At 43.4% G+C, this 27,415-nt stretch overlaps 1 protein-coding gene across 9 annotated transcripts in view; it reads right to left on the bottom strand.

The window, feature by feature from the left end:
- RREB1 (ras responsive element binding protein 1) overlaps positions 1 to 27,415 on the bottom strand; it is a 124,959-nt gene that overhangs the window by 41,481 nt on the left and 56,063 nt on the right. For all 9 annotated transcript variants that reach the window (XM_054192619.1, XM_054192628.1, XM_054192625.1 and 6 more), the window contains 4 exons: positions 25,788 to 25,907; positions 24,218 to 24,420; positions 19,525 to 19,614; positions 18,027 to 18,190 (listed from right to left, as the gene is read on the bottom strand). In XM_054192619.1, coding sequence (XP_054048594.1) covers positions 18,027 to 18,190; positions 19,525 to 19,614; positions 24,218 to 24,420; positions 25,788 to 25,907 — 577 coding nt within the window. The remainder of the gene's footprint in view (positions 1 to 18,026; positions 18,191 to 19,524; positions 19,615 to 24,217; positions 24,421 to 25,787; positions 25,908 to 27,415) is intronic.

Here is a 27,415-nt window from a genome sequence, read left to right as displayed (position 1 = left end):
CCCACAGCACAGCACTTGCCCCAGTACTGCCTGGCCCCATGAGCATCGTGCCTGTCCCCCAGCATCGTCCAGGCCCTGCTTCTGCCTAATACTGCACAGTAATCTACAAGCCCGGGCTCCCAGTCTTGTGGCCGTCTAGTAAGTAAAAGCTTAGCATCATCCTCTCAGTGCAAAATAAGCACCCCATCTTCAGCTGGCTCTCCTTTTCGAGTTTCAGACAGTACCCCAAATTGATCAGTATATGCCAACGTTTGAACACTTCTTAAACACATTTGTTTCCTTCTCATCCTTAACATCCTTAACACCCCCCTATTGAATTTCAACTGCAACTTTGAAGTCAAGATACATCAGGTCGCACTGTTAAGCTGCAGCAGGTTTGGCTTGCAAAACTCCGTATTGCCAAAGCACATTCACAAACCTGCTTCCCCAGGAAAACAACTATATCTTGTCTCAAAGACACTGGAAAGTGGAGTGGGAGAAAATGGCTCAGGAAGTGATCTCATGAATATCTGTATACCTGACCTGCTTGCCTCTTGGTTTTCTGTATCTGCAACCTGATGAAGATACTGTGGTCTAGTTCTGGAGTATTGCTCCCATGTTTATTTTTTTGAGTACCAAAAGCTCAAACTGTAATATTTTTTTTTTTTTTGAAAAAAGTAGGGCCTTTAGCCTCACTTCAAATTTATAGTGCTTTTGAAAAAAAAATCAAACTCGGGCTCCAACATGCAATGGAAATTTTTCCTTCTAATAGGTAGAAATGGGAATGCAGAAGAGAGCTGCCCTTTGTCTGTATGAGTGACTTCAAAGCAGCACAGGGGAGACAATGTTAATGGCATTTGGGCACATCCTTCAGAAGTCACACCCCCAACTCAGGACTGTGCCATTTAACTTGACTGCACACTATCATGTTCAAACATGAGAGAATGTTGTAACCTAGACGAGTCTCATATGTCCTCATAACTGCTTGGGTGTTATGACATAAAATCAGTTTTAGTTTTGGATGCCAAGGGCATGATGCTTCAAGATAACACACTGGACCAAACTGACCCACGGGCAGACTCCACTGGAGCTGCTGGGAGGACTGTCTCCTCGCACAACGCTTGTTTTAACATTTGCCTTCACAATCTCTGAACCTTTAAAAAAAAAAAAAAGGCATCTAAATTACCGTCTCAAACTACAGCCAGGCTTCTGAGGGTGTTATGCGGGAATAGCCTCAAGCCAAAAGCACCACACGTACCAGAACCGATGCAAGATTCAGTTCAGCTGAGTTCAGCTATTGCCTGCTTTCCACACCTGGCAAGGCTGGGACTGCTCAAAGGACCAGGTCCACATGAGGAAAAACGTGGCTTCCCCAGCCCCCAGTAACCCTCACCAATCCCACAAAGGGTGGACAGACACTGGTGACACCTGTCAGTCACACCGTGAGAGGTTCAAGGAGCATCTGTGTGGAGTTGTGCCCAGCAGGTTTGTCATAGCATCACAGAAACGTTGCTGAATTTGTCTGACTTTTTTCCCTGCCGATTGCCTGAGTGGGAGAAGAAGGAAGGCTGATGATTTGAGGCTTTGGCTCTCCAGGTTTGACAGACCCTGGGAGAAGTCAGAGCGCTAACACAGCCTCTGGAGTGCAGTGCACCCCCCTGCCTTGGCCCTCTGGCAGCCCCACCACCACAGGCACCAAAGTGAACGTTTATCTGCACGAATCCAGTGCTACCTGGTCTCACAAAATCTGCAGGGAAGGCACCTACAGGTATTGTATTGTCTCATTGTCTTTATTCTTTTTTTGGTCTTTTTTTTTTCTCCCCTTATGGCACTGATCTAACTTCTTGTGCTTAGCTAAGTCAATCCCAGAACTTCCTAGAGGTGATAAATCAACAGCGTGAGGAGCAGTTGCCTGTATTCATGCAAGAATAAGGGAGAAGAAACCAGTTATTTGTTCAAAGGGTTTCTGTCCTCAATGGTTGAAGATAAAACTTGAAAAGCATCTTGGAACAACAAAACATAGCGTTCAAGTGCACAGGCAAAACCCTGAAAGGTGGTTTGTTGGTCTTTTTTTTTTCTTTCCTTTTTGATAAAGACTTCTTTCCAGTTTCGATGAGCTCTTGAAAGTGAGACAGAGGCTTTTGCATGTGCCTCTCTGTCCCCCCACCCCAGACACACACACATGGCCTGCATGCTTAACCTTCTGGCAGCTTGGCTGATGCATAGCTAGTATTACTTGGCCAGTTACTTTTCGGAGAGCTAGAGAGCAAAAGGAGCCAAGCTAAATCACATTCACCCAGAAAACAAACAAACAAACGATGAAAAAAAATGCTATGCATTAAGCGTGGGACTTTTTGTTCCTGTTTTCTTTTAAAGTCTCCTTTCTGCCAGTAACAAGTATGCAGAACTCCCGATTAGTAGCTACCCATGCAAAACACCTTCCTCAGGGCTGAGTTCTTTCCTCCTGCCCTCGTCCACCTGTTGAACTCTGCCTGTTTCGATGGAGCTGCTCCTACTTGAGAGGGGTGCGACGGCACATCCACAGCGTACCAACGTGAGAAACCGTTGAGACCTCCAGGCCTGGCACCTCTGCCTGGCACGACCTAATGCATGCAAACATACTGGCTCCTGCACATCCCGAAAGCAGTCTAGCCGTGTTTGCAGTATAACGTATGCTAGTAAGGCAGGGCTTGCCTGCGTGGGTGCAGCACCACAGTGACGGGGCTTTGCTATGTCTCATATCAAAGTCATTGGCTGCCCCCAGCTTGCAGTTCTCCTTCCTGCAACTTGTGTGCTTTTGCCATGCCCTAAAAGCGTGAGCAGGATCCGTACCCACAGCACGGAATGTGGTAATCCCTTCATGTTTTAGTTTTGCATATTTGAAAGGAAGCAGCCCAAGCTATTGAGCTATAAACAGGAAGACACCCTGACTGCACCTTTGACTTTTACCGTGTAGGTCAAATATCACAGCCGCTGTGATAGCTCTCTGCATGTGATCATTAAGGGAAAAAGAAAAATCTGAAACCGAAGCAGACAGTTCCAGAGCTCTCAAGGGGAGTCGCAACCTGTCCACATTACAGCCAGCAGATTTGTTCCTTTGGCAGGTTAAGCAAGTTTCACTACATCAAGTCAAGGGTGGAGAGGAAAAAAGATTACTAGAGCTACAGCCCAAGATAAGCGGGAAGATAAAGCCGAGCAGTACAAAGGATAGACACAATCTTCATCTCTTTTTTTTACTTTGCAACATGGATGTCATTCTCCCTCGAGAAAACATTTATCACCCAACTTCGGCTGAACTGCAGCAGATGCCAAGTCACATCCACATCCACAACCTTTCTTTTAAAGTTAAACACTCCCTTCACCAAGGCTTCTTTCACTTAAGAGCTTCCTAACTATAATTAGGGGGAAGGAGTATTTGTGTTGCCTTATCCTCCTTTAGAAGAGTTTGCCTCGATTAGATCTTACATGCAACACTGAAAATGTTCAACCTCACTGTTTTAGCCTGCCAAGATACAAGGAGAACGGGAACAAAGCTGCGCTTAGAAGTTATTTTCCCATTGTGACTATAACAACATATTTTGGCCTGACAACACTGGCATACTTTGAATACGAAAGCCAGGCTCAAAAGTCAGCCTGGCTTTCAGCATCTTACAATGATAAAGAAAAATGATATGACGTTCATCAGTTCCAAAAAATAAAGATAAACATTCAACACTTCAAGTGAGAATGTAGTGCAAAAAAAAGAAGGACAAAATAAGGACGTGCACAGAAATGCTCATATTCAGCCACAGATGTAGGTTACAGTAACATGTGCCAGCAGCTCTGAAGTGACCACTACCGCAGCTCAGATGAGAGCCAGAGCCACAGAGGATGAAACTCGGCTTTTTGTCGTAATTTAAATCAATGAATTGTGGCTCTGAGCCATCCTACAGAGCAACGCGAGAACAGCAGACGAGCTTGGGAAGGTACAGAGCCCTGAAACCTGCACTTCATATGGTGGTTATTAGTCTCCACAGCACGCCTGCAAGTACACATACACTTGGACAGTACTGAGGGTGGAACACTAAAGTGCAACCACGACACACAGGATGAAAGGAAGGAGATAAAAATTTGAGCTTAATACTAGGGAGGACTCCCTTGCACTAAGTGCTAGCTAGCCTTGATTAACCTCTCAGAGAAAGTGGTGGAATTTAAAATGAGACCAGACAGAGAGCCAGAAGAATTTGCAAAGAATAATCCTGAAATGGAAAGAGGAAATTAAGATTTTCCAAACAAGGTCTGATCCACCTCTGAACCAAACTCGTAACGCTTTAAGAACTGCTATGCAAAAATGCAGTTAACTTGCTACACGGTATGCTTGCCGCAGCACAGCTGTATGTGAAAAAACTCTCCTCGTAATCTCTTCCCTCCCCCTCACGCAAAGAATTTCACAGGTGAGCCAAGAGGATCCAACTGTGCTCCGACTGTGTGCCAGTCAGCCCTCTCGACAACATCACATTTTTCAAGTGCTTGACTGCCTTTCATTCCATCCTCCCCGTGAGAATCACCTTCCGCTTCCCCTCTTCTGCCACAACTTTCCTCTCCCCTCTAACAGTCACGTGAACAGGATGACTAAGATGATACTGCACAAGAATTCCCCCAGTTTCTCCCCTTTTTCTTTTTTAAAACAAATGGGCACAAAAAGTTTTCAGCCCCACACTGCAATGCAGAGCATGAATGCAGAAGGGTGAATATTCCACCAGAACAGCAGCAAGTGAATACTTTGCTACTTTTCATAGAAGAAGAGACTTTTGTAAAAATAAACAAATACAGACAAATGCAGAATTCAAGTGCCTTACTCCTTTTTTCTCCCGGTGGATGGTATTGGATCAGTGCCTAAGGGAGGTGACTCATAGGATGGGGAAAAGAAAAAGAAAAATAAAAAAAAGAGCATGTGTCCTACTGAAGTGACATGCAGCTCCTGCTTGTCACATCCCAGTCTTTACTGCATCTCCAAAAAGGCTGCTGTATTTTCTTAATGCCGAGAGGATTTGCATGTTGATCATATAAGCTTTCTGGAGGTCTCGAAACAGGGCAGCCTACAGCTTCAATGCCAAAACCAGAACGTGGGCAGGTTTTGACTGGCTGGCTCAAGGCTAGAACGAGGAGTCAAAGCATCCTGAAAGAGGCAACTGCAAGACACAGCTGCTCCCAGCTCCGGGTCCCACTGAATTATGAACAAAACCAGGAGCTCCTGCTTTGCATGCAGATAACCTGATCAGCGCCACTTTGGCTCTCGGAAAGGAAGCATCCCTCAGCATGCGTGGGAATCCTTCACCTCTAACTCTGGGGAGAAAAACCACACCATAGCTGCACCCTGAGTTTCCACGACTGCTGATGTGCTCCACATCCCTCAGAGACAGGGCCTGCCTGGCTCAGAGACCCAGGCAAAAGGAAGGTGTGGAACAAAAGGGTGTATCTGCAGCCTCTGAGCAGGGTCCAGAGTTAAGCCTCTCCCCTAGCAGCACAAGCATTGCTGGCTTTCAGTCAAGAAAGGTTTGTGCCAGGTAGGTCTGATTAGAAGGAGCAGCATGTCCAGAGGGGGAGCAGCAAGCAATTTCACTGAGGCCAGGTTGGGAAAGTCCCAGCATCTAAATCAAGATTAATTCTTGAGTGCAGGATCCAGTGCATGTATAAACACCCTCCTCCTCCCTCACGTCTCCACGCCTGTGGAAACGCAGTGGGGAGGCCAATGAATCCAGGCATTATCAGTCCAGAGAGATCGTCTGACAATATCAAGTTCAGGTTGTGGCTTCATACTCCACATATTATTCTAAGTTTCTCCACTTTACCACTAGATGTACCCTATACTCTACTGTATTACACATGGCTGTTCCTCATCTCCCTCGTGATTTCTGAGCAGTTTGGTAACAAAACCAAGGGTATGATCCTCATACATCTGATGCTTATCTAAAGACAAGGGAGCCATACATTCAACCATTCAGAGACTAAGAATAAAAATCAGTGGTTTCCAACCTTCACCTTATTTAAAATATACTTTTTTTTTCTCCAACATAAAGAGTTACTCAAGTTCACCAAGCTAGTCTAGGGAGGACTGAGCTGGTCAAGCGCCGTTAAGTACAATTTAGCTGATACAGTTGCTTTACCTCTTCCATTGTTTTCTTCCCTGAGATCTTTCACTTACATTGCTACCTTCAAATAACTTCAGCCCAAATTGTCTAGAGCTGTAGGAAAACCCAGGGACCTCCTCTTCAAAGCTTCTGCCATTTGACATGCATGGGAAGTAAATCCTAAACAAAGTGAAGCAGCACCATTTTTAGGAGCAATCACTTAATACACCACCGCTAACCTCCTCCTTAAGAGTCTCGTGAGTATGACTGGAACTTAAGTCAAAAGTGCAGTAACATTATACCCTTGGGTTAAAGAGTTTAGTCAGTTGTTTGTTTGTTAAAACATGTAGAGAATCTGTATTGACAATGTATTTCCAGTGCTAATTACCAACATCACCCACTTAAGAGAGCAATCCACTCAAGCTCTTGCCAGTCGTAATCACAGGAACCAGAAAGATGCAGGTAATTTTGCAAATCAGACACAATCTAGACCAATTTCTGTTTGTCTTCTCTTCCTGGATTCTTTGCTATTTGTACCCTCAAAAAAACTCAAAAATGACCCAAAAAGCCCTCAGACACGCATGCACACTTCACAAGTCAAGAGACATTTGAATACCTAAAACCCAACCATTTGGGAAACGCCCTCTTACAACTGCGGAGTAATCTCAAAACAAATTTCAAGTACCACCAAATATTCTAGTGGTAACCAGTGCTGAACACTAGCATAGATAAACAAAACGAAGCTGAACAGCAAGGAATCTCCATGGCCCTGCTGGTTAGAAAGCCACTGCAACGCATGCAGTGAAAGAGCAGGGTGGGGCGAACGGGTCCCAGGAAGGATCAGATTGGGAAGCACTGACTCATTTTAGCCGCATGTCTTGCAACCAGGCACAGCAGGAGATCCCCCAGCTAGCGCTCCCCACGGCACCCTGGTGCTGCAATCTTGCCAGCACGGCTCATTATCCTCATGGAGGCCCCAGCGCTTATTAGCCCTGTCTATCAGGGCTAACACGGCCCCGGCGAGCTTCCCCGCATAGCAGCGTGTGGCGGCATGTGGGTGTAGCAGCCCCCTCGGCATCCCCCCAGGAATTGCCGCAGCCCGCAGTGCCACACAGACGTGCCGTAAGCATCCCCCCAAGTTCAGTGGGGGCTGCCGCGCTGTCTATCTCCCTGCACAATGAGGTTCCCCCGGCAAAGCAAAAATAGCCTTACAGCGGGGCGGCAGACAGCATCATTAGGATGACATGAGCATTATTATTTAGATCCACCAAGACTAGCTTGGGTGCGCTAAGGCTGCAAAAGCCACCTGTGATTATGTTCAAAGAACAGATTAGAAATCCTTTTTCAGTGCTACCAGGACAGTCTGCAAAGTTAACCAGTGCCTTGCAGCTGCCAATACATGATACCTCAGGATACACGATACACACACATGCACCACAAAGCATTTTGTATTTTTAACCTAGAATAAAATTTTGCTTTGCTGTGAATAAAGGCAAGTTGTAAGCATGAGTGAGAGGAAAGATACTGATCTACAAATCCAAAGGGGCGGGGGGTGTACCATTTCGGAATAATTATGCTGTATTCACAGATATTTAAGCAACTACTTGCTACGCAGAATCAGCAAGTTCAAACAGGCCGAGATTGATACAACTGCATTCCCAGCTTGGCTCAGAGTTACTCCTGTTCCCTACCAGCAGTGTTGTCAGAACACCTCAAAGGAAAAAAGGGAGAAAAACATTTGCCTGATGATGCTGTGACGGGGAAGTGATTCAAACCATGCCTCCAAAGCAACGCTTCCCAAAGGACAGCAAAAGAAAGCATTCACTTGCAGCTTGCATCAACCCTTGCATAAGAGAGGGCAAAAGAGGAGGGAAATACAGTGTGAGCTTCCCAGTATCACTTCACCAAACCGCCGTCCCGCAGTCCGCATTAAATTCAGAGCAGACCTAAATGAACAATGCCAAATACTGCAAGGAGACTTCCAAGCCGTAAGAAACTCTTTCATAAGGGACGCGACTAAACAAGATCCCTCTGAGGCGTGTGTGGTTCTTTAAGCTTGGAGACAAAAGTTTAATAACTAACAACAATAAAATTAAGCAGGAATACGATTTTTTAAAATGTAACAAAAACACGGCGTGGGATATTCTGAACTACTCTTTTCTTCCATCATTTTGGAAATTAGTAGTTTTCAGTCAAGTCTTTTAGTTATCATGGCATATAACCTTAGCCGATGACTTCATTGCTAATTTTTTAGGAAAATTCATGTTTAAAGAAAACAAGTGTGATTAGATGGTAAGGATAAGTAAAGTGGTTTTAAATTTTAGCATCAGGAAAAAAGAAGAGAAAGAAAAAAATAGAGAAAGGATGTCAGAAGGGGGAGAAGTTTTATCCTTAAAAGCAAACACGGTTGAAGAAGCCCTAAGTACGTCCTGGCTCCCCCTCAAAATTGCACCCCTTTACCAACTAAGCAAACATAAGCCCCAGCTCTTTCCCAGAAGCAGGCAAAGCCCTCATGCAGTTGCCTCCCTCTCACACGCCACTGTTGAGCAATCCTGATGGCACACAGCACAGAACAACTTGCTGCGTCACACAGCTCAAGGAGCAAAAAATAGACGGTCACAGCAACGCTGGGGACGCTGCACAGATGGAGCTGAATACCTCCCCCCAGCACACACACACACATGCAAGCAAGGAAGCTGCGCTAGATAAGAGAAGCACATCTTGGTTAAGGGAGGGTCTCTGCATCACCCCGATATCAGCAGCCACCAAGTAACTCGAGGGGCAAGGAAGTAAGGGGTTATCACTGCACACACACAAGTTGTGCAAACTTTTCCCAGCGCTGAGGACGGCATCCTAGCAAAAGAGGTTTCACGTGCTCAACCCATTTCCTCTCCTGTTCCTGAACATGTGGTCCTCCTTCCTCACCAGCAGTGATCTCACAGCATTCCCCCGCCGAGCAGAGAAGCACTAGGAAAAGGTTTCATGTCTTGTTACATGGCTGTTTATTCAAGTGCAGTAGCTGGAAACAGAAGTCCCCGCATGACTTGTGCTATTTTACAGGAGTTTGGGAACTTTCGCCCTCAAGTGAAATTAATTTTGGTGCAGTCCATGAGCAATACGGATTGCTTTACTCTTTACGCTCAGTTTGAAACCATCAAGAAAGACAACACATTGAGGTGGCTTGATGTCAAAAATGAGCCACACGGAAGTTGTACGCCTCCTGTGTTTTAAGAAATCTTTCCACATGAAGCACTGCAGAGCTGACTCTGAGAATTTACCAAAAAAATGCTGAGAGTGTTTAGAAAACTTCAGCTAAGAGAGCAGCCTGAAGAACCCGGCATATCCATGGATGCCCTCAAGAAAGAGAAAGCAGTATTTGCATATTGTGTGCTATTTACCAGTTGTATAATGGCACTACTACTTTATAGGCTATGTCTTTGCCTAAGCTATGTGCATCACGCAGGTGAGCATCATGGCTCAAAAAAATGAGTGAAAGGCCCTGGCTAAGCCCAAACATCAAGATTCCCCTCACTGTTTTTTATAGCTTGATTAGTTCCCCCAAATACTGACAATCTACTGTCAACGAATAGCCTATGTTTAAAAGTGGGGAGAAAAGAAAGAGGAAAAAACCCGCTGACCCTGAGAGGGGGTACCTTCTGCAGTTTGCTGGTTCCAGCATGCTGAACTAGAACAGGTTGAGCAGGTTAGATACTGGGGAGAGAAAAGGTAAAGCTGGAAGACACACATTAAAGGTGGAACGACAGCAACCACAAATGCAGTCTGAGATAGACTTTTTCCTCATTCTCATCGGTACTTGGCCCACAAGTCTTTTTAGACAACAAGAGGAAGAGAGCGAATACACATTCATTAGAGAAGCGATGCAAGTATTTCTGACGTGCACACACAACAGGCTGAGCAAAGATTACCTTAACATACAAACTCTCCCAGCAAACTTTCTCACAGAACTTTTCTACACAGAATCACCCAACCAAAGTACAAGCTAGATGACAAACCACCAACCAAAATGCCAACAAAACAACATGTTACTCGTTAACCTTGAGAGCTAACACCTCAACTCCCGCAAAAATCGCCTGGATTTTCTAGTGCTTGCTAAGTTAAGGTTTGTATTTATTTTGTAGCTCTTCAAGGTGAGAAGGGGAGGTAACATCCCTGAGAATACTAAACCTTCAGAGGAGGTGATGTTCCTGAAAGGGTACTTATGCAGAAAGATCAAGGTCTTGTGCTGCCATGTGCTCTGCGACTGGGGTCTAATCTGTCAAGTGGCTTGTGCTCATTTGAACTGTGACATGGGTAACAAAGCAGCACTAAGCTACGCTCAACATCCTCTGTTATACGGAGATTTATGTTACTGCCCGTGAGGAGGGTGGTATTACTCTGCTACATCAGACCACCTTCCCCTCGGCACAAAGTTGCACCAGAAACCTAAACTAACTGAGAGCACTGTGTCCCCTTTGTTTGCCTGCAGAAAACCAAAACATAAAAATCCACAACCTTACAAAGCACAAGATCAGACTTAGCTATTCCTTAAAGGCAACACACACAAAATCCAAGACTGATAAGCACACCAAAGTCCTTCTTCTGTTTAGATACTGAAGAGCTCTGGAGATGCAAGTACAACAGTTCCTCATTGTGTACGCTTCGGTTCTCAAGAACAATGGAGCTAATTAAGGTCAGCGTATAAATCTTAACTCTGCACTTCCTTGCTTCGCTTGATTCTAATCAGATCTCAGCATTCGTGTTTTTGTGTTAACTTCCTTTGCTGTTCTTTAATGATAACTGAAGAGGGATACTGTCCAAGGCTACAAGCAGATTCTAACACGACTGAAATCATGGCATCTCCTTTCGGCTCTGACAGTTCACAGAGGTACCGTGGCGCAAGAGCTCCTTCACAGCCTCTTGCCACTGAAGATACCCATGGAGGGGTTTTTTGGAGCACCCTGTTTATACCTCATGTGAATGAAATAAAATTTTATATAAAGTCTTTACAAAGGATGACCAAGTTAGACAAACAAAAGTTTCTGCCTGGGACCATTAAAAATACTTTTGTCTTCTAATTCTCATCAAAGACACAGAAAACCATACTCTTACTGCTATACTATTGTTGAAAAAGCCTGACCTTTTCCTTCTTTCTTTCTTCTTAACCTCCTTCAAAAACGTTTACTCTGGGCACATCTGCTGACAGGAGAGAGACCAAAGAAACCCTCTCTCCATCTGTTTCCCTATCCTTATTTACAAAATGCATTAGCAAAAATGTAAGAAACATTTTTTAATTGCAAAGAAAACAAAAAACCAGCTATCACATCTCACCTGTCTCCTACAACTACAGTCATCAATTACTAGAAACAGAAATTAGTCCTTTGTGTTTGTTATCCCTGCTCAAGAATTAGGGCACTTGCATTTGCCGAAGCTTATCTTTCACTAGCATGCTGACAGTGGTTAAATCATCCCCCACGTATAAGGAATGGATTTGAAAGCCTGTAATGCACCCTGCATCTTCATATTTAAGAGCACTGCCTACCAATTACTACACTGAAATAAAAGCTCCTCAGGAGATGACCAAAGAGACATTTCTATTGTGCAAGACAATAAGAGAAGGCCTTTTCACACGCGTGAAGTGCCAATCATTTTCAGCGTGGCAAGTTCCTTGGGTATTTGTTTTTAGTTTCCAGACCTCGTATGTTCAATTTTTCAAAGCTACCCAACATTTAACACCAGATTTCACCTTGGCCATCTTTGCTAACCACCAGAAACCAAACCATGTTGTGATAAGGCAATTCCTCTCCTCTTCTGGAAAAAAAAAAAAAAGAAAAGAAAAGCTCGTCATCACATTTGGCTATGCTCTGCCTCCAAAAACTCCCATCTTAAGCAAATGCCAGACTGCACGTGCTAGACTGCAGAGATCCTATTTGTACTTGGAGGCTGGGCATTGTTATTGCACTGCACCCTACCAAGCACACACAACGTACTGGAAGCGGGCCAATGCCATAAATAACACAGGGGCAATTCACAGGTGGAATGCAGGGAGAGGATGGATTCAGCCAGATCTCGAGGACACTCAGCCTATTGGGCATTTGCAAAGTCACAGGCAGCCTGTATGCACGCCTGCCCAAGAAACACAGATCCATGTTAAAGAGAGTGGGGAAATCATTAAAGCATATGCATCTCAACCCCTGTAGCCTTTATCAGGATCCAACACTCATCTTCCAACCAGTACGTTACAATCTTCACCAAGCGTATGCTCTTCACTTGCCAGTGAAGATGGCCGGCTGTAACATCAAAATTCACAGGTTACGCTCCAGCAGGTGTGTTTTCTGTCTTTCTTAAAAAACTCATTCCGCAACATATACACACACGTAAAGTGTTGTTTTACAAAGACTTAATTTGAACATCAGAATAGTACCATATCCTGATAGCAAGAACAGCTGTTTGTCCCTCCAGAGTATATTAAAAAGAGAAGTTTGGGAAAATTATCTAGCACTGAAAATAAGATTGAGAATGAAAGTGCCTTCTTAATTAAAAGAAGAAATACCTTCTTTGATAGGACCCTTTGTAAGCATGCTTCAAAGCATAGCTTCTGCGATCCAGATCTTCCAATTTGAGTTTCAAAGACTTCTGCATGTGGTTGTTGCATGTGGTGTTTCGCGTGTGCCAAAAAAAAAAAAATCCCCAAACTTTGAGACCTGTTCCTGAGATCGTACATAAACAGCCTACAAGTACCTAAGTAGGTGTAGATAAAAACCATTATGAAGAATTTTGCTAGGTATGGAGTAAGGAGCAGAAGGAGAGGAAGAAGGTAGATAACTGTAATGTTTTGGTTTCACATGAAACGCTTCAGGTTAGTTTGCATTACTGCACTTATATGGACAGCCTGGTGAACGTCAGCCATGGACACTGCAGCTTTGCTTACGAAACTGGGGAAGCTGTGGCTGAAATACATATATTATCCCTTTACTCTTTTCAGACTTGCCACAGAACCTTTAATAGCTACCCACTGGAAACTGACAGGAAGGTCATTTCTCACCTGCCTTCTGGCATTTATATCCTATTAACATTTTCAAGTTGCACGAAGAGCATGTCTTTGGCAGGGAGGAAAATGTGATTTTAAAGTGATAGGCACAGACCATCCTCAGTCACAGAAACGGAAAAGGAGCTGCTGGCAAAGTCGCCTACCCCCAAAGGAAGCCCTTTTGGAGCAAGTGGAGGCATCGCCCTTACCCCTGAAGCCCGATCCACGTTCTACTGGAACACAACACAGCCAGTCAAGCAAAGTCTTTTGTCTACCTGAAGGTCCCTTGCTAAAGCTTACAAACCACTACCACCACTAAAACCCACAGGAGCAGCCTAACTCCTCTGTCTGCATTTTGGGAAGATGCAGCGGTGGAGACGGAATAAGAGGCTTGCAACCTCCTATTTGGTGGCAGAGTCTAGACCCCAAAGGGCTCCTCAGAGTCGGCACTACTCATAGATAAACTCCCTAGGGAGCTACGGTGACAGTACAGATGGAAAGCCTTTGGAAAGCCTTTAGTAATTGCAATCTATTGATTTGAGACACTACTTTGGAAATCCCCAGCTCTTTCAGAGCTACAGAAAACTCTTTATACCTCTCCCCCACACACACACACTCTCCTTCCGTATAGTTTATGTTCCTGCTGGAGATCTGAGAATATTCAACTTTAATTTACTGTGACTGAGAGAAAGCCATAGCGTCCACGTCTCCAGCGTGAAAGCGTGAGGATCAGCATACCCTAAATTTCAGATTTTCTTATGTACTGATAATTGGAGAGCCATTACAGTTACACAAATTTTGAACTCAAAATTACTATGATCTAACTCCTTCCTCCAAATTCGTAAAAAGCCCCAAGAAAACAACTCCCCAAGCCTCCAAATCAGTTCCTGATGCTAGAAGGCTTACTATTTCCAAGAATTGCTCTTTCCGATACTGGTCAAAAAGAAATCTCTGTAAAATACTCAACATCCTCAACATTGTCTCCAGCTCTCCTCCTCCAGAGCAATTCCTGTTCCTGATACCAGAAACTGACAGATCTCCCAGTTATCGTACCAGATTACAACAATCCTCCCCAAACAGTAGGAGCAGCACTGAGGCAGAGGCAGTTAGTTTGGCAGCACATTTGGAAGAATAAGAAAATCAGCTTTTTCCACTGGACGTTGAGCACTCTCCAGAAACTTTTCCTCTCTCCAATGGTGACTGTTCCCACAGGAGGCTCAGGCCACTCCTGAGCAGTCTGGCAGCTGTAAGAGAGTTCTCTGAGATGCCCTGGGCTCACGGTTCTCTGTTGAAAATCCTGGCCAGGAGTCACCCTGGTCAGAAAAGGAAGCAGGTTTTAACCTCTTTTTCTGAATGGTGCTGCACAAGAGAACCTTCCCCCTCCACCCCTGTCTGCTGTGCCCATTCAACTTGACTTGTTGACAGGGAGCCAAGGAGCACAACAAAAAGAAACTGGACTTTATGTGAGAGGCTATGACTCATTTACAAATGAAGTGCTGCATGTATTGTGGGAGTCAGGAAGGGCAGCATCAATTTAACACATAAAGAGTACACAAAACACCCCAACATGGCTACACTTACCCAGAGAAGAGATGGGCAGAAAAGAGTGTTTCCACTCCACAGAAAGTCCGGCTATTGCAAAAAAAGTTTTGCCCACATGCAAAAGAACAACAAGAGCTCTGGAGCGGCTTTTCCTCCTTTCATTTAATAAGGTGAAGGAGAAGAAAAATTACTTGCTGTGGAGAGGATGGGCACTTGAGAGCGTTAACAACACCGATATTCTCTAACCCAAAAAAGCAAGCAAAACTCCTTCCCTCCCTCTGGTCAGCTGAATGTCTAATGACCTGGCTGCTATGAGGTGGAAAAATGGATCAGAAATTTCATCCTCTGCCGGAACAGTAATAAGCACTGCTATGGCATGGTATTTCCCTTGACAAAACCACTTCATTGGACTTTTTCCCCTAAAAGGTCTTTTAAAAGTCTGGATTAAAGAAATAGTATAGTCAGTTAAATAAGAGACAGAACAAGGCAAAGGGCAAGAAAGAGAAGAGAGGATGTATGTTGTATGTACCTAAACATTTTTTCCCCTCTGTTCACATACTGGCAGACTAACTTCTCCCTCACTCCTCTCCCATGCACTGAGCTCATTTGGTGTAAGTACAGTAATATCTGGGGAGGGTCCTGCAGGACCTTCACAAGCTATGTTGATTCTCCAATAGCACATTCACTATTTTCTGCTAAGCCTACAGCTTCTCTCTCTGATCCCACACTCTGTGTGATGCTCCAAGGATACCACCATGCTGGCTACCAGAAATCTTATTCTTTGCTGTTTTGGGGCATATATCTATCACTATTTAGATACCATAGCACAAAAATAGCGAACAATAAAGGAACTCTGTGCAAAAACAGAGAAAGATGGACTTGTATTATCATCCAGCTGGCGCAAAGAACAGACACGGCACCACCACGAGCAAGGCCTGCAGGAGCTGCACACAAGGCAGGACCTGGCAAGCAGGTCCTTGCTCCAGGGTCCTGAGGCAGAAGCAGTTTTGAATGTGATGTGAGAGGCATTCAGCCACAGCACTGGCAGGTCACTGGACCTGATGCTACAGCTAAGTTTGAGATGCCTATGGAAGAACTTACTTCACACCACCTTAGACTAGAAATACCTGTTTCTGCAGGAGGTACCCGGTGGGCAAATTGAATATTTTCCTTGTGAGTGTGTCATAGCACCAGATAACAAATTTCATTTCACTTTGCATTTATCCTCATCTGCCTACTTGCACATTTGTGCTTTCCACTTCAACAACAGGATTCACTATTACAGTTTGTTATAGCAACAAGAAAGGTTATTCACTGCAAAAAACTGGTAGCACAGTCCTGCCAACCGCAACCCTCCTTTCACAAAACTAGCCTGTTTCAGTGTGCTCAGGATCTTGCCTGTCATGGGTCTGGGGTCACTTGTTGCAGTGCCACTGAGCTCAGTAACAGGTTTCTATGATGTCTCACAGAGCTGCAGTGGTGCGGGCCTACACAAGAAGGAGTTTTTACAGAGCAGACAGGAACCTGTCAGATGGAAAGAACTTTCAATAGGAAGATTTTCCTTGTGTGAACTTAGATCTTTCTTAGTGCTGTCAGCAAATACAGCACTCCAGCTTGATAACTTCCAGCAACATCTCAGTAAGAGAAAAATTTAAAACCAAACAGTATTCTCATCAGAAGGTTCTGATCTGTACTTACTTCCTTTGGGGAAGTTACTGAGCCTGGCAATACTGACAAACTTGCTACTAAAGCATAGCAAGAGCTGCTATATGGGGAAAGCCGCAAAAGCAAAGGTGGCTACATCAACATCTGACAGGCCTGGAGTCAAGTCTCGGGAAATCTCCCTTTCCTGCTTCTGGGAGAGGACAAGGAGATGCCTAGTGAGCAAAAAGACAAATAAACCCCGCAAGCAGTCCTTCAGCAAGCAGCCTGGGCTGAGGACCTGGACACAAGCGTCCAACCACTTCAGAGTCCCAGCACTGGAATTCACCTTTGGATGCTGAGAGTGGCATCAGCTGCAACTCAGCAGCTGCCCTGCCTTCCTCAGAGCAGACAGAGTAATGACCCAGTCTGGCAAACATGTGGCTTGCAACACCTCTGGTCAGATGAGTCAGATGTGTGATTTATTCAATGCCCAAGGCCAGTATCTCCTCTGAAAGTCTTTGTGTCTTTCCCTTCTCATTTTGTGTCTCTCTCTCCAACTCTCCCCAGTTCCAATCTAGTATAGGTTAAATAAACGTGGAAATTACAAAACTGCATTCCCTCCTGTTTCTACTCTGTTTTCACATAACTGTTTAACCTGAACAATATGATACAGAAAAGTTAAAGCTGCAAGCAGCTATTGCTTCCTTCGTGCGGCATTACATTATCTTTCCTATTGTCATAGAAGTCACCCCTTTCATTCCATCTATAGCACACTGCTTGGAAAATGACTGGTAATAATCACGGAAACAAGATTTCTTCCCTCCCACACAGAACCAGTCTGTAACCATCACTCTTGTCATTTTGCTTATAAGCTATATTCCTTTCCCCCACCTGTCTTGCAGTTTCTTTGTAGGTTGTAAACTCTTTGATATGGGGACTAAAGCTATGTGGGAATTCACGAAGTCTTAATCAGCCCTCAGGTGTTCCACCCATGCAAATAAATGAATACTGAATCGGGGCATGAGAGAGGGGAAGGAACATCCATGCGATTTAACATTTTGTTTCCCCATTTGACAACTGTACATATTGCTACATCCCTATGAAGGAAACTACATGAAATATGTTTGGCAACTTGGGTTACAGATAATTTCCCAGATTATAGTGCAGTAAGTTGCCTACAGTACAAGCAAGTACTGATGTATGTATTTAAAAACAAGATCGATTATTCTGAAGAGGCATCTTCACGATGGCACTTGTATACCTAATTGTGTAACATACAATAACACCACAGATGTTCTAATACAACCACTTGCATCCACGACTCTGAAGCTACAAAATCAGAAGCTCCTATAGAGCTTGGCTATGTATTTTTGACCTCTGAGAAAAATGCATTCCATTTGGCAAAATAATAATAAGCAATAATAATAATAATAATCAATAAATACATAAATAACAACCACAACACTAAAGCAATACTTTTGGATATCCGTAACAACTCTTGATAATATGCGAGGAGAGCTAGAAGACCCTTCTCAATTCTGACTTCTTCTCACAAGCATCCTAGTAGTTGTACTCTGTGTGTGTCATGCCATACTTCTTTCTGACAGATAGTCCACATTTTCTGCCCAAGTGTCTTCAGTCAACTTGGAAGTCCTTCCAAGGAAACAAAACAGCCCCCTATCCTGTAATCCTTTCCAAACTCCTGGGTCACGATCAGCACTCACCTGTGCATGTTTCCATTGGTGGTGAAGGACTGTCCACATACTGAACATTTATAAGGCCTTTCACCTGAGTGCACCAGCATGTGGCGATCAAGGGAGCTCGCTGAGCTCAGAGACTTTCCACAGATGCTGCAGGAATGGTCTGTCCCTCCAGTGTCAGTGTTATGCTAGAGAAAGCAATGATTTTTTTTTCATTGAATGACCCTTCTGAAGTGCCGGTAAAATATTAGCAAGAACTACAAACATCTTAAAAGCAACTTTAAAGAGCCACTCGGCACAACACCTTATATTAAGGTGTGCCCCCGTATATACCTCTCCTCCCTAGCCCTCCCCCCCAACTCTCCCCCCACCCTTCATTTTTAACTCCTTAATGCACAAGCACAAGTAGCTGTTTTACACAGGCTGCAATGCCTGCCACACACGCCATTTCTGCTGGGTGTGCAGCAGAAAGGCATCCAGCAACAACTCATCAGACAAAGGGTACCTTGAGATACCTTGAGCTGTGCAGTGGTTTGGTGTTGGGTGAGTGGTAAGGGGGAAAACAGAAAAGCATGTAATTGCAAACTTCATGGCAGAAGAAAGACGCTTAAATATTCTTTAAAGACATTAATTTCAAACTGACTGTGTAGTAAGAAAACAGAAGTAAACTCCTCCTGCGTGCACATGCAGACTTCTATGGCCATAAGAATGCACAACAGGGCGAAAATACGGCCATTAGCTACTGTGCTATATGTACCACTCTTTCTAACTTGCATTCAGAGACTTGAAGATTTCTTCACATACCAAAAAAAAACCAAACCCAGGAGAGTAAGGAAAAAAAAGTAACATCTACAGTACAGGAGGGAAAACTGAAGCAACAAGTATCTAGTGGACTCACAGTGGTGAACCACAACCTTAGCATCCAAAGCAGAACCTTCTGACATAGAAAAGAACAAACCTCCTTATAAAGTATGCATATATTTCAAGAGGAGCAAGAATAGGCCTGCAGCTGACAAAAAAAATGCATCATCCATTAAAAAAGTGTATTTTTAATTCTGCCTCCCAAGATTACTACACCTTGTGAAGGACTCAGAGGCTTTTCTACACTGAGGGGATTTAAAAATTATGTCTTCCTGCTTCTTAATTTGCACAACCAGTAAAGAGATCTGTACTCAAACAGGATAAGAAAACAGGACTTGTGCCTCATCATGGAAGTGGTTTTCTGGATCTTTGGATACCTTAAGCCATGCAGAACAGGACATACATCCTTGTTTGAGCCACTGGAGGGCATGGGGGGGGAGCGTTGGGGAAGGAAGGGAGGAAAATTACCCACCGCGGGTTTGTGGTTTTTTTAAAAAAGAAAATACAAGGGGAAGGCTAAAATAAAAGCAAAACAATTTAATAAAGTTATAATGAAGCATTTATGGTTTGCACACTGAAGTGTTTTTCACCATCATGAAACACACACTGGCAAACCAGACACTCTTAAAAGTAAGAAATCAAGAGCCAGTACTCTGCGTACCTGACGAATGTGCATAGTTAGCTGGTGTTGTGTAGTGCAAATCTTTTCACACAGAGGACAGGTATAGGAAGACTTTTCTTCTTTTGTTTCCTGTGAACAAAACAAAACAGAACAAAAAAATCAGAAGGAATATCAATACAAAAGAACTTGAAAGCTGTTACTGCTGGGGATGGAAAAAATATAATCCATCCTAAGTACAAAACGCCACTGCTAACAGAACAACTTCCATATATACGTTTATCATCCTATTAGATCCCTCAGGGAAGTTTCAGAAACTTCTGAATTTATAAATAGGGGCCATTTCAACTATCAAAGTACAGCAGCTGTTTTAACAGCACACGGATACTCAGTAGTAGCAGTTTAGGACAGGAAGTGAAGGCAATTATTGCAACCAGCTCAAACTGCCAGAAGACATTTAAGTGAGCAGAAAGTAGTTACTGGCACACCGCCACTAATCTTCCCAAAAGATATTTAATAAGCAAAAGTTGTCGGGACTTCAGGTTTTTTACCCCATCTCTATGGCAAGGCACTAGCTCAGTGCCATTTTCTAGGGGCTGTATGTTCTGCTCTATGGCTGACTCAGAAGGAAGAGCAGCATTTACTGAATCACCAACACCATTTCCCTTAGCATCCTGTGTTTCTCCTGGAAGCATCCCATCCAGGCACTCCGGCTATGCCCAACCCTTATGCAGCCTGCAAGATCTGATGAGATCATAGTGAGAAAGAGGTGACAATGCAGGAGTGTACGTGACTCAAAAAGAACACATTATGAATCCGGTTATTCTCCACCCAGGTGAGAATCAGGAGTAACCATGGTCAAACCATGAGTACAAACAATGAAGCTGACCGGAGAGTTCAGCCTGATTTAAGTATGCCCTTGAGACACTGAGCAAAGCCACCACTCTTTCAGCCAAGGATGAAATGGCACTCTCGCAGGAACCAAAGGCGTTTGCCTGAATTGTCTGCAAGGATGGCTACTGCATAACCTAAAGGGTACTTCCACACCACCTCACTGGGAAGCCCAGGCATGGCTTCTGCACCAATACCTGTATATTAAAAGGAAGATAGTCTGGCACTGAAAATTAAACCTCATTTTTCTGTAGAATGATGCAAATCTTCACCAGCTAGATAGATCCACCGCCTGCTACCCACACTTCCGATGACAAGAGAGCACAAAAAACATCTCTGCATGACTGATGGGAAAGTGTAATATTTGTGCCAAAAGGACATGTTCTACTTAACCTCTTTGCTGGCTATTTTAAGTATCGTTAGTAAAATCATGAAAACAAGCAAAAAAGAAAACACACCCTCAGTAGGTCTTTAGACAGGAGGGAGTTGATGGGGATGAGTGTATCTGTGCGTTTCCTCTCTCCATACAGCCCTTTTCCCCTATCGCTGTCCCAAAAGTCATCAACTTGGAAGCAACCATTTCCAGATTGTCAGACACAAGCATTTGTGTAGAACACTGAGAATGACTAACCCAAGCCTCTGTGACAAATTCTCTGGCATGTTAGGAAGAAAGGTGCTGACAGTGTTAGAGAAAAGTTTTTTAAGTCTCAGTAATGGAATATTCCCTCCTACATGATTTGGGGAACCATTCTGGAGAGTCCCCTACTAAAAATCTAATACTATGTTTTCAAAAATAGGGCCATGATAATTTTCTGTTAACTTCAGAGACCTATGGATTTGGATAGAGCTACTTTGCCATTTTGCCTGAAGTAAACAAAACTTGGGACCTCACTTCTAAAAGTATCAGGACTGCAAGGATTAGGTTCTCCCACTCCTCCCTACTATTTCTCTTGTACATCTTTTTCTAACTGTATTTCAGGGCTCTCTATCCTAAAGCTAATCACTGTAGGCCATGCACACGGGCCAATGCCTAACGTACTGTTACTCACAAAACATTAGAAAGCAAGTGAAAAAGGCTGCCGTTATGAAGTCTGAACACCCCAAGAAAATTAAAACACATTATCCCAGTGCACCCCCATTTCTATATACAAACATACAATTCGCATACATGCATTCCATCCTGCTTATACAACTTTAATTTTACTATATGCAACCTGTCTGTGGAGTCATGTTCAGCTCCAATCATACTGCAACCCTGTTAACGTTGGCTCAGGACAGAGAACAAACACAGTGTGCCATGAGGAAAATCCCTGCAGCTGTGCTGACAGTTTAGATGGTGTTTAATCCCCAGGGTATTTCTGTGAAATTATCAACCTACTACTTTTTTTTTGTTGCCCCCATCTCCCCACAACGAGTGCTGCAGCTCTGCAAGATGCATTTGATTGTTTCAAAGCCTGCTTTCTAGACTGCTTGCTCTTTGAATCAGCAAATTAACAGAAGATAGAGTAATTACTGGTTCACCTTGAAGCAAAGATCAGAAACACACTATAGCTCAGCCAGAGATGATTAGTATTGAATCTGAGGTTTATTATTAACTAAAACCCAAACTTTCTCCAGTGGTCACACAGGGTATATGCCGCATACCGTAACACAGCTCAAGCAAATCCAGGGTAGCTACAACAGGAATGCTGTTGACTGACCCAATCCAGACCAAAAAACATTAGCATGCCTACTGTAAAAGCACCCCCACTCACAAATTTAAAACACAGCACTCAGATACCCCGCTGGAGCCAGGTTGGTGTTAACACACTTCTTGAACTGAAAGATAAAATTAGCATCTAATTTGTTAGCTACTCTCACTTTAGTAAGTCAACCTGGCACGACTGCTCTGCATTGAACTAATGGCAAATGCTTTTGGAGTTGTGCATTATTTGTTTTCCTCCAGTTCAAGAAACACCTTTGTCACACTTTTTATTTTCTGCAAAAGCAAAGCAAATGAGAAGTTAAAATGGATGCTGCTTGATGTGAGAACATGATTATTAGACTATGGGTAGACTAGAGCCAAGATAAAGTCAGCATTACAAAGAGAACCATAGACTTTGGGACAAAGGTTCATGGCAAAAGGTTTTGCTGCCAACTCATGGGAAACAGCAGTCAGACCCAGAAAACTAGCTAACTGTTATTATCCTTGAAATTATAATAAGGGACACATTCTGACCAGAATCTGAGATCTGTGCACTGCTACACACTGAAACAATTCAGTGCTTTCATTCTGTTACGCTGAAAGGGGAAATTTGCTGTATTAGAGGTTGCTAGTCAGATTGATAGCCACTTAGTATTTCACATCTCGCTTCTATTTTCTCAGTAATGTAGCCATTTGCCCCTCTGGCGATAATGATCTTTCAGCCTAAAAACAAATAGGTTATTTACTATGTTTTCAATGTATTTGTTTATTTTTATGCTGTAAGAATCCCTCTTAATCCTGTCACATTTACTCTCGAGCTTCCTTTGATTCGATGCCCATCGAAATATCAGGTGGAATAAAGGTCACTAACGCTAATAAACTTCCCTGAAGCCAAACCACATGGTGTACCGCCAGACAGCTGTGTAATAGCACTGCCACTGAGACTAGTCTGAACTCCAGTGCCTTACTTCACATGATGAAATCAAGGAACCAGGGCAGCCCCTACGGGGGAATACTGCAAATAAACCTTAAAGCCAGGTGCTATACAATACGATCCCACAAACACTGTTGCCAGTATACTGTCCAAACTCTTCATTTAAGAATGTTCATTTACAGTTAATGGCTTTTAACTCCTTTCAGGAAAAAAATTGAAGACAAGTCATAAGTCTGTCAACTGGGCAGCTACTCGGCAAGCTATTAATAAACTACTATAGGAACATCACGAGTCATGCCTCTCAACCTTTCTGGTCCCTGTTACATCTTGATTCATTTACAAATTCTCCATGCTTCACTACAAGCTCTAAAGTCAAATGGACACAGGGATTTGGGGTATTTCTCCCTGTTCTGCAGCACCTTCATTGGTAGGCCTTGTCCCAGCAGGAGAAAAACATGGATGTAAATATTCACAGTTTTAACTGATACGACTCTCTCCTTTCACTTGTTTAGATTGATATTGTTATCAACCGGTGCCATCAACTGGTAAATGGAAAAAAACTGATAAAAGCTACATGTATTTGCTCTGCAAGATTTGTACAAAGCATTCTGCAATAGCTCTTCATAGTTTTATTAACAGTGAAGTAAGGGCACCTTACACTACACATGTGTGAACTGAGTGTCCTGATGGATGCTTTGTTCTAGCACCACCTTTAACCTTAAATCACTTGGATCTTCCCCGGGGACAGCTGTACACCTCATGAGGGGTCCCACACGATGGCCGAGCCAAGCTCCCTGCCACACTGCTCTGCTCCTTTCTGAGCTATTTCTTTTCACCTAGTTTCATGAAATGAACAGGTGCCCCAACAGATTATGCAAATGCAAGAGCCTCCAGAAAGCATGCAGCAGGGAAGAAGTGGCAATTCTTAGGTGGCTTTGCCACTGCTAATGGCATCTGCTAGACCAGCTCACCATTGCATAACATCAGAGCTTATGCTCAAATGTTTTACATGTGAATCAAAGCAAGAGGAGCCCTTCAATTCCCAGTTTTCTCAAGTTATGTTCTGGAGAGCCGTCAGAAAAAATACATAGAGGAGCAATGGCAGAGGCAAAAAATACTCGCTGAGGGAAAAAAAGCTAAACAATCAAAGAAACATAATTATGTCTTATCACTTCCTACGCAGCTGCTTGTGTCCCTTCACCCTCCCTGTATTTGGGTTTACACACCTGGTTCCTCCTGCCAATCCGATTTGGTGCAGGAGACTTCGAGGGGGATTTGACATTTTGAGAGTTCCCGCCATTTTCAGCAATCTTCCCCACATTCATCACTGCTGACATCATGGCGTCAATGGAGGACAAGTCTGCTCCGTCCAAACTGTTTGGTGAACTTGGTGATACCTTGTAGCTGTTTAAGCTTTCCAGCTGCTTCTCTGGAATTAAAAACAAAAACACATATAGGAGCTGCTAGGCCATCTAAAAAAGAAAATACCATAGTATTTTCAGCTGCCTGTAACTTGCATCACACACTGCTAGATCATCCTGGAGCACAGGCAACAGCCCATAATAACTGGAGTTCTTGTAACAGGAAGTTTCTCATATTGGAACGCATAGGACAAGGTGTACATTTCTTCTCACAGGACGTTCACGTTCATCTTCATTTTCAGCCTTAACTCAGTGTGGGGCTTACAGAGTGATTTACCTTAAACTCTCTTGCTGTAAAACGGTATTATTCATGGTACCTTGTGATCACCATGAACGAGTAGAGCAGTACTGATGAATGCACGCTCTGGCAAGCACAATCATTCAAGCAAGCACATGTTTTGAGCAGAACTGCACAACTAAGGCATTAGTAACACAGCGTAGGGTACTGGATTCTCTTTCTAGTATACCATCAGCCAGTTCTGTATATGGAATAAGCTAAAGTAGCAAAAATCCAACCAAAACAAAACCCCAAATCCACCCAAATGCCTCTTTACTGCCACAGCTGGGATCTATGCAGATTTTTTTTTTCTTTTTGGTCTACCAAGCCATATTAGTCCATGAAGCATATGTGTTACATCCGTGGCTAATGCCACAGCTAGAGCTGTTCAGATTCAGACTTCTCCATCACATTCTGTATGTAGCAGGGATGCTCCTGTCTCAGAATACCAAATTCCAAACACACCTAAAATCTCATCTCTCGTTTCTCAGCATACAGACGTGACAAACACACGGGTAAGGCCTTCCACCTTCCTCTTTACAAGTTTGAAAAGAAAAATGCTTTCAAATTAAACACTCCTTTCCCCCAAAATAGGTCTCCCAAACAAACAGGAACACCCTGCAAGTCTATTGCTCTGTCACGTCTGGTGGAGAGCACAGAATCTTAATGTGCGTTTGGGGAAAGTCACTTTAACACAAGAGGATGTGAGGGTGAACAAGGAGGAACATGTTTGTTCTGTGAACATTTGATCTCTGCATAATACAGTCTTTGGGAGATAAGTTTGAGCATTATAAACAGGTGCTCTTCTGAGGCTAAGTAATGTGGTGCCAAGTTACTGGGAGCCAAGAAAATCTTAGTTTGGAAGTCTGCAGTGGTAGTTGAGTATTTATGTGCCCATGCTTCTGCTCAAGCTATTTTATACTTTTCAGACAGATAAAAGTTAGGGATAGGAAAAGAAACGTATGCACCACTGCTTCTGCTTAATATATCTTACACTCTTCATATGGGTAAGGGGTATGGATGGCTAAGAAATATTTCTACAAGCCTTAATCAATACCCTAATTTACAGAGTCACACAGAGCTAGTCAAACCAGTTACCTTCATTTTTATCCCCTGATTGACCGTGGCTCTCTTCTTGGTTGCTGGTCTCCTCACTTAGTGTAGTACGTACAGTAGCGTCTGGCTCTTCAGCCTCTTCTTCAGCAGCACCCTCTAGCACTACGTGAGGGAGAAGGGAAAAAGAGAAAGGGGGTAAGTTTTTCTGGAAGCCATTTTTAGCAAAATAAGACTACAGCCCGTTATTTTGAGGAGGAGAAGGAGAGAGCAAGCTAGCATATCACTGACAGTTGTGACATTTGGTTAAGAAGTTGGAAGAATATTCTGCAGCTAGAGAATTTAAGTGATTCAATGTCATACATACACTCCTCCCCCCTTCTCTTCTTGGAGGATTAATATTTACTCCAATACATGAATTCACGGTGACCTTTTTCTTCCTTCTAGAAGTGGTGAAATGACTGCTGAGGTTTCTGGGACCATTTGGCACATTCCTCACACCCACTGCCCAAGGTTTCCAGAGGAGTTGAAGACATAAGCAACCATCGTATGTGCCGACAGAATTTCTCCACACCCCTTTCTGAAACCACAAACTTATCATTGCTATCGTTGGGGTTTCAGGAAGGATGCCTGTTCTGGCTGGAGAATGACAGGGCAGTTAAACATCATTTTTAGAGGTGAAGGAGAATGACTGACGCATGAGAAAGAGAGGAGTTCTCCGCCCATGGCACCCACAGCGATAGCCTCTGGAAAAAGTTATTTGTAATACAGAAAACTATTGATACGTTTTTAATGGAGAAATACACCTTTCTAACCTTACAAGCAAAATATTTATTTATTATGTAAAGGAACACACTGTGGACATTTCATCATCTCAGATTTACAAATCGCACCCGGCAAACTTAATACAGGTTTTCCTTTTTTCAGAAAGCAGAGACCATCGGCCTCAAACTGTGGTTAACTAAACAGGTTTTCTGCCTTCTAAAAAACCATATTCTCAAGGATGACATGCAAATCAGTCCCGTAACACATCTTCAAATGCTGTTTGAACAGCATTTGCAAACAATAAAAAACTACGTTATCCCAACTACTGACATTTTAGAGCGCACAAGAAAAGGCAGACAAAGAGAAAAGGGCCCGGCTTGTGTCGAGCAGTTCCTCATTTCACGCAATGCCAGACCACGCAGCAGACTCCAGCTTCCTACGTTTAACCACCAACCCTGTGAGGAGCGGCACACAGATGATTTCACAGAGTGCGCCAGACACAACCTAGGACCCAACTAAGCCCAGTGTCTAAGGCTCTGCGTAACAACTTCTTAACAAACACCGTTTTCAATTTGCATCTTCAAAAACAGACAAAAAGACTATTTTTATGCTACCCCGAACAACTCAAGGTAACTCTTCCCTAGTCATTTTTGTACTTTTCTGCTAGGAAAATACTAGTGGTCCCTGCATCATGGGGATTTCTTGATCCAAGGTGAGGTCAAGCACCCATCCTTCTGTATTTTCCCCAGAAATTATGCGAGCTGTTTATTTGTTTATTTTGTTTGTCCTTAACTGTTACAACTTTGCTGTTATTTTGTTTGTTTTTAAAAAAGGTCTATCTCGCTCAAGAGCAACAGTTTTATTTTTTTTCCTTTTTTTTTTCCTCCTCTCTTTCTTTTTTTAACCGC

Source organism: Rissa tridactyla, chromosome 2 (genome assembly GCF_028500815.1).
Source record: "Rissa tridactyla isolate bRisTri1 chromosome 2, bRisTri1.patW.cur.20221130, whole genome shotgun sequence".
NCBI classification, from domain to species: Eukaryota; Metazoa; Chordata; class Aves; order Charadriiformes; family Laridae; genus Rissa; species Rissa tridactyla.
This window is presented reverse-complemented; position numbering and strand designations above follow the sequence as displayed.